At 38.9% G+C, this 13,433-nt stretch overlaps 1 protein-coding gene across 3 annotated transcripts in view; it reads right to left on the reverse strand.

Moving 5' to 3' along the window:
• LOC132827802 (matrix-remodeling-associated protein 7-like) overlaps positions 1-13,433 on the reverse strand; it is a 110,466-nt gene that overhangs the window by 47,805 nt on the left and 49,228 nt on the right. For all 3 annotated transcript variants that reach the window (XM_060844520.1, XM_060844521.1, XM_060844523.1), the window contains exon 2: positions 1,735-1,786. In XM_060844520.1, coding sequence (XP_060700503.1) covers positions 1,735-1,786 — 52 coding nt within the window. The remainder of the gene's footprint in view (positions 1-1,734; positions 1,787-13,433) is intronic.

The following is a 13,433-nucleotide window of genomic DNA, read 5'->3' on the forward strand; positions in this document are numbered from 1 at the left end:
AATGATGATTTGTAGACAAGTCAGAGGATTGGGAATTTTTTTTATTTGAAAAAGAAAATCCAAGAGACAATAGCTTTGGAAGTAAACTAGCAGGTAATAAATCAATATGAAAAGCAAAGGGTTCTTAGTATGTGCACATATTATGACAACTTTGGCCATCCTCTTCAATCAAAGCAAGCACCTTAGACAATGACAGTAGTGAAGCAGTGGGAGACAAAGTGGTAGACTGCACAATTGATACTGGACCAAAAACAGCCCACTTCACTTGCGTTTTAGTTAAAGATCTCGATCCAGTGAAGTAATCAAACATTTATCCTTTACATAATTTGAACAGGACTATTATGCAAATCAAAATTGGTGTATCTGAAGGGTGATACAATTTCCGTGCTGGCATGTTTATAGGAACGGAAATTAAAACAGTAGGACAAAGCCATGTGGCCAATCAAGCCTTCCACCATTCAACTCAAAAATCAATCATGGCTAATCCACAAGACCATTGTCCTACTCCATATACTGACACTTATTTCTTCAAATATATACACTGAATGACCTCCACAGCATTATTATTTTCTTAAAAAAAGCTCACCAAGTCAGGAATTCCCCCTCATCTGAGCCTGAAACTGCTTTGGTACCTAGAACAGATTAGGAGGAATTTCTTCAAACAAACAGACAGTGGTTGACAGTCAGCTGTCTAGTATGTAATCAGAGCCTTCAGTCCAACTCGTCCATGCTGACCAGATATCCTAACTAATCTAGCCCCATTTGCCAGCACTTGGCCCATATCCTCCTCAACCCTTCCTAAGGATACACCCATCCAGATGCCTTTTAAAAATGTTGCAATTGTACCAGCCTCCACCACTTCATCCAGCTCATTCCATAAACACACCATCTTCTGTCAAAAAGTTGCCACTAAGCTCCCTTTTAAAAATCTACCCTTCTGACCCTAAACCAATGCCCTAAAGTTCTGGATGCTTTTACTCCAGGGGAAAGACCCAGTTATTCAGCCTTTCCTATAGCTCAAACCCAATGTATTAGCCATGATCAAATGGCAGAGCAGAGCAGACTTGAAGGGTCAAATCATTTCACTCTTCTCTATGGTCTTATGGCCAGATTGATTCCTTATCCAGATTTCCTACATCAATAATCACATCTTTTCACTAAGGCAGCTGCCCTACTTCCTTTTCAATTTTGCCTGTCTTTCCCAAAGACTCAATATCCTTTGATGCTCCGTTTCCAACCTTGGCCACTCCATAACTGCAAATATACTTGTAACCACTTACAACTACTGGTGTTGTTAGCAATGCCAATTTGCAATGTGTGTATTCAGATAGGACCCCTTTTAAAAACATTAACTTTCGTGGTTCCATCTACCCGAATTTGTATAATTAAAAAAAGAGAGATAGTGAGAACTGCAGATGCCGGAGGGTTAGTGTGGTTTAAGCGTTGAACTGGAAAAAGCACAGCATGTCAGACCCGGGGATGAAAGAGGGTGGGAGGTCAGAACCTTTCAAATCAGGATTGATCAAAGCATTGAATGGAAATGTCAACTGCCTTCCTCTGATGCTGCCTGATCGGTTATGCTTTTTCCAGCTCAACTCTTTACTGACAATGTGCTCAAAAAAAAACCAGAAGAATACAGTCCTAAACTCTGCACTACCATTACAAGCCTAGATTGTTCCTTTACTCACTAAAGTACTATGACTACAACAAAGAAAAGTTACTGTGATAACTTACCAGCACTTTCAGAAGGGGATTTTTTAGTACTGTCAACGTCTACATCTTCTTCCTGAAGGGAAGAGAAATATTTTAAAAAGTTAAAACATCAGCTACTAAACAAACTCAATGATTTCATTAATGCAATGGTCAAGAAAATGCCATTGTTAACTTATGCCAAAATAGGAACAATGTAGTATTGAAAACTACTTGCTATTTGGTCAAAATTGAGCTGACAAGTAGCAGCAGGCACTAATCAGAACACAAAATGAACATCTACTCCAACAGAATAGAATAAAACCATCTAAAATGATTTTTAGAAGATCAGAGAGCAGACAGCCATTTAAGCTCAAAAACGTAAACGAATTCCTGTTCAGCAGCGTGGTTCAAGTTTAGTGAAAAACGATTCAAACTAAAATGTTGCCTGAAGGACAAAAAAAAAGGACCTGTGTAATATTTTGGATTGGAGATTTCATTTACTGCATACCTCCAAGTCTCAACAGATTTTAGATATAGGTTATCCCAAACAACGTTTGGGAATCCAGCCTCAAGTTTAGGCCAAGTCTTACAATGATTCCATTCAACTGCTCTGGTTTACTTATGGTTGCCAAAGTTTCAAATGTTCTCATCCTGAGGGCACACCAGGTGCTAGAAATTTGGTTCAAGAGTTACACAAATGTAGATAAAGTCAGTCAATTAAAATACATGTATAGAAAAACAATTCAAAACTGAGTACAAAAAAGTACATTTCCATTATTGGACTACCATTATACTACAAAAGGGAGCTTTGGTAACATTTCAGGAACAAACTTCAAGCCAAGTTCAGACCCTGAAAATGAGACTGTTAAAATATTCAATGCCACATTTTTCACAATTCCTACTACCCACCACCTCCCCTGATATTCAAATATACATAAAGCCAAAAAGGAATCCTAAAAATTCCATACAGCAAATTTTAAATCGGCACTCATTACTCCAGAACAGTGGTAATTCCAACTCTGCAGCCAAGGAGAGCATCAGCCCAGCATCTAGTCTATGTCCGCAAGAAACTAATGTTTAATCAGACAACCTTGCTTTTGAAAAAGCAATGTAATCCTAATCTACTTAAAATGTATACTCCAAATATGCTACTTTTGAGAGGCTCAGACTGGTCTGTCATCACTTGCTGTATTAAAAAAACAAACTTCTTGAAAGATGATTCCATACTGTAGCCCAGACATGGAGGTGATGCTGCACCATGACCCTATAACATGGTAGCCAGACTACTTATTCCAGCTTTATTTAATCATGTTGACAATTCACTTTGAATCAGCTATTGCACAAATTCAAGCTTTTGGTTCAGATTATGAAGCTTGAAAAACATGACAGTTAAAGCACAGGTTCATTTCTAGCTGCTTTAGACTCTTGGGGAAAAAAAAGAGAAGTTTTTTCAATCAGTAAGAGTGACCAATGCTCTTTTATTTTTCCAAAGACCTGGAAATTCTCTTCTACCCTCCAGTTCTTTCAGTTACTCCATCTCAAATAGAGGTTGGTGCTCCTGAGCGCACAGTGCAACTTTGATGCAGCCGAGATGGGCACAACCACTACCATGTTTGGAACTGGGTAGAGATTCCTTGTGGACTGATTGTCCAGGGCACGTTCAAGTTGTCTGTGAGGATAAGGGTCCTGGTTGACAGAGGCTCGTTTAGTTCTGAGCCCAGAATAGCTTCAGTCTGGTACAACCTAGGAGAGAGGCTTCCAGGTAGCTAGAGTTATGTTGGAAGTTAAGAACAAATGCAGGCTGGGGGCAGGAATTTAGCAAGCAGACCACTGTTGGTCTTAAAATGTTGCTGCACCCCTTGTCACATCTGGCCAGCAAGACCCAGTTCAAGGAGTCTATCAACCTGCCCAGTGTTGCAAACCCACTGCAAGCACTTTCCAAATACTACCTTTAAAGTTAAAATGTTTCTAAACAAGCTTTCACCCTGGTATTCTATTCCTGCAGACTTTGGAGAGACTCCACATTCTTCACATGCCACAGCGGCTTGAAAAAACCCACACATTAGTAACCAAAATTTGTGCTTAAATCTGGGGGTGTCACTTTCCAATATGAAAAACCAAGTCATAAAATATTTGGTCAGTTACAAAGGAATGTGCACCATTGAAATTAACATTAGAAAATGCAAGAACCTGTAGTTTGAACCAGACTTACACACAAAAAAGGGACATAGCAGCAACAGGGCACATACAGCAAACAAGAGTCAGCTCAAAAAGCCAGCTGCCAACAAACGACCTTAGCCTGAAGGAAGCTGCACACAACTCAGCTGGTTTATAAAGTTAAATATTCTAACATTCAAACGAGGTTCTGCAAGAACATCCAGCACCAAAAAAAATTAGTTTCTCCTCCCCACCCCTAGTGAATTACCCAACATAACCTGCATCTTTCACAAGCCTGAGCTCATTCAAAACAGTCTCTCGTACCCCAAACAAGTTCGGCTCACCCTGTAGCTGAGCATATTCTTAGACCAACAGCTGATTTAGGTCAACATTGTGTTTTGTTTTCATCTGGCTATATAAATTAGTCCTAACACTCCATTGAGAACATCTCAACTATTTCAGTCTCAATCTCTACACTCTAATCCGTGGGTAGCCAGGTTCCAAATTCCAGGTACTAAAAGGTTCCAAATTCCAAAAATTCCTTCCGAGACTTTTTCCTACTCTTGAAAATGAACTTTACCAAAAAAATACTCAATTGACTCTTCCCATGTGGCAGAGTGTCCATTTTCCTTGCATGTTTCACTACATTGAAACAAAAGGTTGAATTACAAAATCACACTGCTCCACAGAAGCATGGATTATTTTTTTTTAAAAAAGTGATCGTGCAGTCAGTTGTCCCATTATATTTAAATATGGGTGAAAAACCTTCTGCCCGAGATTCAAATACAGAAGTTAAGGCAGCTCAGAGGCCCCCCTCAATTCTGCTCTTGGGCCTGCCAAAGCAGGCCATTCATGACTTTGGGACACTGGCCTAATTCTATTCTTTTCAGCCCATCAAATCTGCTCTACCATTTGCTCATGGCTTGTTTCTCAATCCCATTCTCCATCCTGTCAAAGAACTGGTTGTTTCAAATACAGTCCATGATTTAGCCATAGAAAGCTGCAGAAGCCAAAGGTTTCACCCTCATCACCCTCTGACTGAAAACAACATCAGTGCTAATGGATCAGCCCTTCAGAGATTGTGCATTTGAGGCAGTGTCTCCTACTGGTGCAAACATCTCCACATCTGCTCCAGTAACAAACTGGACACTCCTCCCCAGAGAGGGGTACAGGGAGATGGTCCTTACCGCCTGCGCCCCCCCCCCCCCCCCCCCCAAGTTCCTGCCATACTTCAAAAAGATTCAACACAAATAGCCAGACAAAACAGTTCTACCCATACCACATTTGACCTGAAAGTTGATAGTCAATAGAACTGTTGTAATGGATGGTTAAGTGCTCCACAAAGCTTCACATTCCTCCAAAACTTCATTTTTTGGGGGAAAAAAAATCCTGGTTAATATTTTTTCAGAGACTTGATAAAAAGCAGCAAAAAGCCTGCTCAGCCACATCCTGAACATACGTGCTCATACCACTTAACTCAAAAGCTCAGTTCACCCTGGTTGGCTGCAGTGCAGTTCTGCTGCGTCTTGGCTAGACCAACTTTAGAGCATGCAACTCTTGACAATTTGTTGTTTATGTTAATAATAAAGCTATCAATTTCACTGCTCCTTTTTCACTTGCAGTTGATAACTTAAAATTGAGCAGTTTGCAACCTTCTTCCCTGCACTCATACCAAATCCAAGAGGATGGTCCAGCCTCAAGCCAACAGCCTTAAAACAATATACACCAAATGAACTTAAATCAATTACCATACCTTCCCATTCTTGCATATTCAGGAACAATGCTAAAGAAAAACATGCTCCCTAACCAACCTGAAACCCCATGCTGAGACACTAGGACCACATTATCCCAGAAACCAAACATTGGAATTAGTAGAAGAGGAAAGGAGAAAAGGAATAAAGAAAAAGCAAACTAACTCCATAGAAACTTTTAAAAAAAAAACTCTTCTGCTTATTTCAAAACACCCATACCCTCCCAACTTGCACTCAACAGATTCCCACTGAATTCATGCATCCTGGAGTTTTGTCCACACGTGAATTGAGAGAGGGCTTATGCCCGAAACGTCGAATTTCCTATTCCTTGGATGCTGCCTGACCTGCTGTGCTTTAACCAGCAACACATTTTCACACAGGAATTGATCCATCCACAAATAACTATATAGTTAAGAATATTTCTAAATTTGCCATCCACTCCCTCAAATCTTTCTAGTGCAAGCCAAACTAAGTGTTTGAATTATTACTTCTAATTCAAAAGACTAAAACATCCTAATGAAGTTAAACAACATTTAAAAAAAAGTACAAATCTCCCAAATACTAATCATTTAGAGGATTAAGGGCAGATAGCATATTGGGCCAAAGTTCCTGAAGAACTTACCACCCTAACTTTACATGTAAACTGCTATTCTTTGTTACTGGTTTATTTTGAAACTCCCTTACAACAGTAATGATTGCTTCACCACACAGTAGTCCAAGCCATTAGCAAATTTAAATTCAGAATACTGGAGACAGCCAATAGAATGTTGACCCTGTCAGCAGCACCCACAGCCCATGAATAAGTACTGATTATGTTTTCAGAATGTTTGGAATTACATTCTCCCCTTGGGTTCTGACATTTTGCAAGAGTTTAACTCTGAGAAGGACAGTCATTTGTTAAATCTACAATTTAAATCAGAAAGCCGTGAAAAATTGTTTATTCCAATATGAAAAACCTTAAACAGGTTTAAGGGTTTGAAATGTCAAATAAATATTAGCATTCAAGGTAAATCTCAGTTGAACAGCTCAAACTGCTGACTCCCTGCTAGTGTCCAGAAGAGAGAACCTTAAAATATGAACTGCAGCTATACATAAAAAAGGTCAACCAAATTTATTTCAAATCAGATTATTCAAGATCTTTCAACCTTAAAGTAGCACCTGATTTTTTTTTAAAAAGTACAAAATATTGTTACTAATTATAATTTTAGTTATGTTTAGCAGGTGAAAATTTCTTCACGTCCTCTGTCAAGGAAAACTTAAGGAACTTTATCCAGCAAGATTGGCATGCATATGCCAATCTTATGTTGGCTAGATAAACCAAGTGGAAGGGCATGGACTTACACATTGTAGAGGATTGATTGGCATTTTCACTCCCTATGCACTGAGCTCAACTTGGGCAAAGTCCTTAAGCACCAACTATATAGCACACCACACTTAAAATGTGTATGTGTGACCCCTCAAACAGCAAAATTTCACTGTTCATTTTACGTTGAATATTCTTTCATGACCTAACTCCTCAGAAACCCCACAAATTGACACAGACAAAATCAGATTGAGTTTGTGGAAAGCTAGCCAAAATAATGAAGGGCTGCAAGAAAAAGGTCTGAATCTCTTAAGGAGGAACAGCCAACATGAAGTCCTATGATCTTTTGTTCTGAAGAATTCAGAAAACTGAAAATGTCAACTGTTCCCTCTACAGGCGCTGCCAGCTCTGCAGATTTTTCACAGCATTTGTACTGCCAACATCTGCAGCAGTTAAACTGATCCACTGGGATGTCTTGTATGCATAGCGTCTTCAGGAAAAGCTGCTGCATTGTGAAGCCAACCAAACTTAAAATGACCACATTCTCAAGGAAACCAAAAGACCAAGATTAAATCTTTGATGACTGCACCATACTGTTAAAAGACAGATAAGCAGCGTTATGAAAATGTAATAGTGTTAACATTAACCAGACTCTCTGATCACCCATTTAATTGTTAGATCTAGGCTACATTCCTGATGAAGACTATGCTCGAAACGTCAAAGGTTTAAAAAAACTGCAGTCTCTAGGTTTCAAGATTAAGGAATGGCTCTACTAAGCAGATATGTAGGACATAGATGCATAGCACTGAAAACTGGAAAAACAGAATGCATCTTTTAACATACTATGTATGTATCAAACTTAGATGCAGCCTCATTATTCATTGGATCAAGGAATAGATGCAAGAAACACTATCTACATTATCCTTTGCAGACTGATCAGCTAAATTTCTCTTAAGTTTGCATACTTCACTGGACAAGCCTACTGTCCAAGTGGATTAGCCTTACTCATTTGATGTGGCTTATAAAAATGACAAAGGAAAAGAAATGAGAGGTTTGATAACTATGCTACAATGATGATTCCCAAAGCCCAGTTTCAAAGGGCTGCATAGCAAGTTGATCTGTAGAAGAACTAACTCCAGTTAAATATAGTTGTCACAGTACAAGATCTGCTCAACTATTTCGATGGTGTTTTGATCTTTTTGAAAGAAGGTCATTTCCATTGTTAATGAATATCCACAGTTGCCCATGGTTACAGGATGCAGGTTCATACACACAAATCCTTGCATAGTGTGCCTTGATAAGGGGAGGGATGGCAAAACATTTCCACATGAATTAGTTTGAGAAAGGCAATGAGCCATTAGCCTAAATACTTCAAAATGTTATGGCAAGGTCCGTCACATTTTCATTTCCGAATCTTCCTCCCTGCCCATGACTGTATTCGAATACAATGAGAATTTTAGGTGTAAAACAAAGTCAACTGACACTTCTCTCACACTTTGGAACATGTGGTATTTTATCAAACTGCAATGGCCTTGCAAGAGGATATTCAGGTATGAACTCAGTGCAAGAATATCATTCATTGCCTTGCAAATGACACTAGAGAGCCACCTCAGCACAAACAAGCAGAAACCAAGCCTCAGACATTTCAGAAGTTTTTGAGGGAAAAAGGAGGAAATGGAATAAATCCTGGTATCAAAACTGCTACTCAATTCAATAGACATCTCGACAGGCATTTGGTCCACCCCACTTGTCATTGCTACAGGTGCAACAAATGTTCCAAACTTAGTTTGTGCAAGGGCTTCTGGTTAGGGGCCTTTAAAAAAAAATTTTCCTGTATGTTAAACAATCAAATTCAGATTTAAATGATATTTCAATTAGGAGAATGACAGTCATTGGTTCTAGCTCTTTCTAAAGCTGATGGCCTGGAGTATCATAATTATCAAAACATTTCAAGCAACATATTCCACATTATAAATATGCTACTTAAAAAAATTGTAGCTCCACTTATGATGTGTCCTGAAATCTTTTCCAGTTATTGTCCTTCCTGCTGTTTTGAATTGGGATGTTCTATTCCAAAACCACTTGTTGTTTCCAGCCATCTTCCTACTTTACTGTGCTCTTACTAAGATGCCAGCCAAAAAAACACATCATTGAAAGTGGTTCCTTAAATCTTCCACAGAAAATGGGTAACAAATGCCCATATCAACTGCCCTCAAATCAAATGGCTTGCTAGGATTATTTCAGAGGGTAGTAAAGAATAAAGCACATTGCTGTGGGTCTGGAATCTCATGTAGGCCAGATCAGACCAAGATGGCAGCTTTTCCTGTGAAATAAGGACTAAGACAGTTGTGCTTAAAAATCATTTTTATTTAGCTTAATTTCTGTATTGTTTATTGCCATAGGTGGTATTGAAATGCAGTGTTGAAATTTGAACCAGGATTTGGCACAGGTTGAGATACTAATCAATGACATCACTACTTTATACCTGCTACCCCTGGAATTAAAGCAAAAATGAGTACAAATATAGTTAGTTGTAGAATAGGAAGCTGTTCAGCCCATTTCTGCACCAGCTCTGAATGGGTATTTCACACCATGCCATTCCGCCACCTGCCAGTCATGGCACTCAAATGACTTCGTTCACTGTGCACAATTCCTTCATTACAGTTTCAATATTGTCACTCAGGAGTATGTGCAGTGGAAATTAACAACAATTCTGAAAAATGTCAGACTTTTTTGACCATTCTGAAATCAGAAGTCCTAATTTACCCAAGTTACTTAAGTATTTATTTTGCATATAATTCTCCTAAAATGGAGAAAGGATTACAAATTGCCAACTTAATCTGCTTAAATACCCCCTTTGCAAAACAGAACAGTAGAAGACATGCTGTGAAGGGTGGAGGTAAAAAGAAAGCGTGATCAGAAATAGGTCTATAATAGCAATTTGGACAACGCGATTTGATGAGCTTCCTTTCTCAATGCTTTGGTGTGCAAACTGGATTGTATCAATGTGCTTTCATTTGCTGAACTGTCATTTATCCTTTCACGGTCTTTAAAAGGATATTTCACTGAAAATTCACTATTAAAAAAAAATCAAAGGCAGTTAGTACTGGATGTTCCAAGCCCATTAGTGTGGTGTCTGCTTCTTGCAGCCTGTCACAGGAAATCAAACCTTTTTAGGGCTGCCATATATTTGCACAGGTTCCTTAGTTCAAGGCAGCATCTCCCATTCAAGTTGTATCCAAAAAGAAATGCAAATAAACTAGTGCTTTTAACATTTATTTGTGCACTGAAAAAAGGTATTTAAGGTTGGAAACTATTTGAATGCCTAGACACCAGGGAAAATTCTATATTGTGTTTTGAGAGAGATAGTGCCCACTCTGGAAGATTGAAAACTTAGTTGTGGGAATCAACACCCCTAAAATTGTGTAAATGGTCACATTTCTGAAGCACAGCTAGAGGGAAATAAAAAAAGGTGCAACTGCTCACCACTGCCAGCCCTATCCATACATGAAGCCCGACCTACATGCCACTTCAGATGTTATAAGCCAGGAACTGCACTTCACACTATGCTCTTAAAATCTCTACTTTCAACTGAATGGCCTCAAGGAAACAAAAGTTTGGTCCCCACATTGCAAGCAGGAACCTGGTCAAAAAAAAAAGGGTTGGAGCAATACAGGACATGGTAGTCCTTTCTCCAGCTGACTGCCATAATAGACTATACCAGACCACACTGAGTCAAAAAACAATGCTGTATCCCAAGTGGTGAAACATTAGCTGTACAGAATGATCCAATTCTGTTGTGCGTGGCAGCACCAACTGCCACTGGAGGTGGAAACTACAACTAGTGCATGCATCAAATCCCCTCCACCGCTCACACTCATCCTCCCAAACAAACAAAAAAAAACATTCTTCTATACTTCCAACCTCAAATATCATAAGGGAAACCTCATCTCACTTGCTTCTGCAAGACAACCAGCTATCCTACCACCATACTCAAACCTTCTAAGAAATATTTGAGGTAAAACAGTCTCACTTTTCTCTATCTTCCCAACTCATGACAGGCCTAGCTACAAAACCCAGCATGGTCAGACTTCACCTAATCCTTGAAGGCCAAGTTCCCAGACTTTTGTAGAACCAAGCACTCGACCAACTTTGGTCAGATTGCGTCTGGTTTGACAGATCATTCTACTGTGGCAGCATCCCAAGAAGTTGCCTTTTGGCTTTCACATGTGCATGAAGCAGTGTTGACAATGTAAACTGCTGACTCATTGTACTATAACATTGACATGGCATCATGCTGTAAAGTAACTGACCATGCAGTTCTCACCACTATGAGAAGCTGCATGCCTCCTCATCTATACTCAATGAAATCAGAGTTTAGCAGCCTGTAATTAAGCATAAAGACTTTGCACGTTGGAACAATGGAACCAAGACACTGGCAGCCTGCAAGTCAGTACAACACAAAAAAAAAGACAAAGTGGAGGAAGCAGCTGCCAACCTAAACAGTGAGGGAGAGTATGGGAGAAAAAAAAACAAAAAGCCATAATTAAATTTCATTTGCTCTATGTCTACCATATCACATCACTACCATCCTCACTGATGATATCAGACAAGTCTGACTGCAGTAAAAACAAAGTGTCTTGATAGACCAGAAATGTGTGTTTCCTATGGAGGTCAGTTCTTGAACCAAAAGACAAACTGCTAATCCAGCTTCCACAGGTTTCTGGAATTTCAATAATAAAAAGAAACACTACACCAAAATCACTTCAGGGAGAATTACAAAAACAGCATTGTAATAACCTTCCAGAAATAAAACCTCAGTCATGATTTGGAGATGCCAGTATTGGAGTGGGGTGTACAAAGTTAAAAATCACAACACCAGGTTTAGTCCAACCTATGGACTATAACCTGGTGTTGTGTGATTTTTAACTGTGTTCAACTATCATTTCCTTGTGTTTTTCCCATGGAAGTAGTGTTTGTTTGGACCCTTGCCCCCATTCCCTTGTGATGTTACTGGACTTGTAAGCAGATTATTGCATACAGTTTAAGGTTTTGCCACATACTGCCAGACTGTCTGCTTCAGAAGCAGTGGGTAAACAGCTTTGTTTCTTTCTCCTGGACTGGAAAGGAGCTACCACGTAAGGAGCATCATTTTGCTGAATTTGCCTTTGCCATGGGTATCTATGAGATGTTGCTATATTGTAACACTGGAGTTCAAAAAGTAGTATTTCAAGAGAGTTAATGCCAAGTTTTTGTAGTATTTTTAGTTTTTTTTTTAAAAAAACATTTTGCTTCAAGTCTAGTTATTTGATTAATCCACCACATCTTCAAGAAAGCATCTTACACTTGCCTTTAAAAAAAAAGGTTGTCAGCCTAGACTAGACTATATTGAGAGGTGGGGGGGCTGGTTTTGTTCTGGTCTGGTTCATAACACTAGAGCAAAGTCTGTCAAGCACTTTTGTTACTCTCCTGAAATAGCTCAAAAACATTTAAAAAAACAGGTTCAGAAGTGACTGACTTGGAATGGTCAGGTTTTCATAGCACAACACAGAAACAAAGCACTTTTCCTCCATTTTGAGCCCAGGTTCAAATGTTATGAACTTCAAATAATATTTGCTTACTGTCCACATCACATGGAAGTTACCAATTTGAAATCACACTCTATAGACTTTATTCTACATCATTAGTGAGCAGTGGCTACAATATTGATGACTGGAGGATATTGCTTCCTTTAAATTTCAAGATTTTAATTGGATACTATTTAGGTGTCCCAGGAAACATCACCAACCCAAGGAAACTTAAACAGCAAGTGGGCCATACCACCAGTGCTTCAGCCAGAGGCTCATGTTACTGAGGATTGTGACGCAAAGTCTGAGAAACAAACCTTCTAGCTCAGCAAGCAAATCTACATCCAGAACCTCAACCTGAGCTACTAATCTTCTCAAAACTCACTATTCTTTCATTTCATGTGCACACAGTCACCAGTTTCTAATTGCACAGAATCTTGCACATTACATGGTGTATCAAAAAGTCTTTCAAGGAAAGGTCAATACACTGACAGTCCATCCACTTGAGAATGAATGAAATTGAAACAAATCTGCCGAAATAATACTGGCTATTAAGCCATATTTTGAGGGAAGAAAATAATCCTGGACAATAGAACCATTTCTTCACCAGCTCAGTTAGCTGTATTATCTGTAGTTAAAAGTTATTTCCTTAAAACATTAAAAAGTTAAGGGTTTATAGGCCCCTAGTACACAGAATCCTACCATCCAGGTTAAAAATTTAGATCCATGGCCTTAAAACAAAAAAAAGTTAATACGTGCAATAACTTCCAACCTACAGCTGATAGTACTATGACGGCAAAAATAATTCTGTCCTGAATGAAATACTGCATCATTTGAAGCTGATAGAGGTTTTCTTTACCAACCAGAGAATTTTGTTTAGATGGCTTTAGGGCATAGTCAAGAAATGAATGGAGAGCACACATTTATGGTTTTGTTTCATAGCCAGCTTGAGTGAACTTTAGA

This window comes from Hemiscyllium ocellatum, chromosome 25 (assembly GCF_020745735.1).
Source record: "Hemiscyllium ocellatum isolate sHemOce1 chromosome 25, sHemOce1.pat.X.cur, whole genome shotgun sequence".
In the NCBI taxonomy this organism is placed as follows: domain Eukaryota; kingdom Metazoa; phylum Chordata; class Chondrichthyes; order Orectolobiformes; family Hemiscylliidae; genus Hemiscyllium; species Hemiscyllium ocellatum.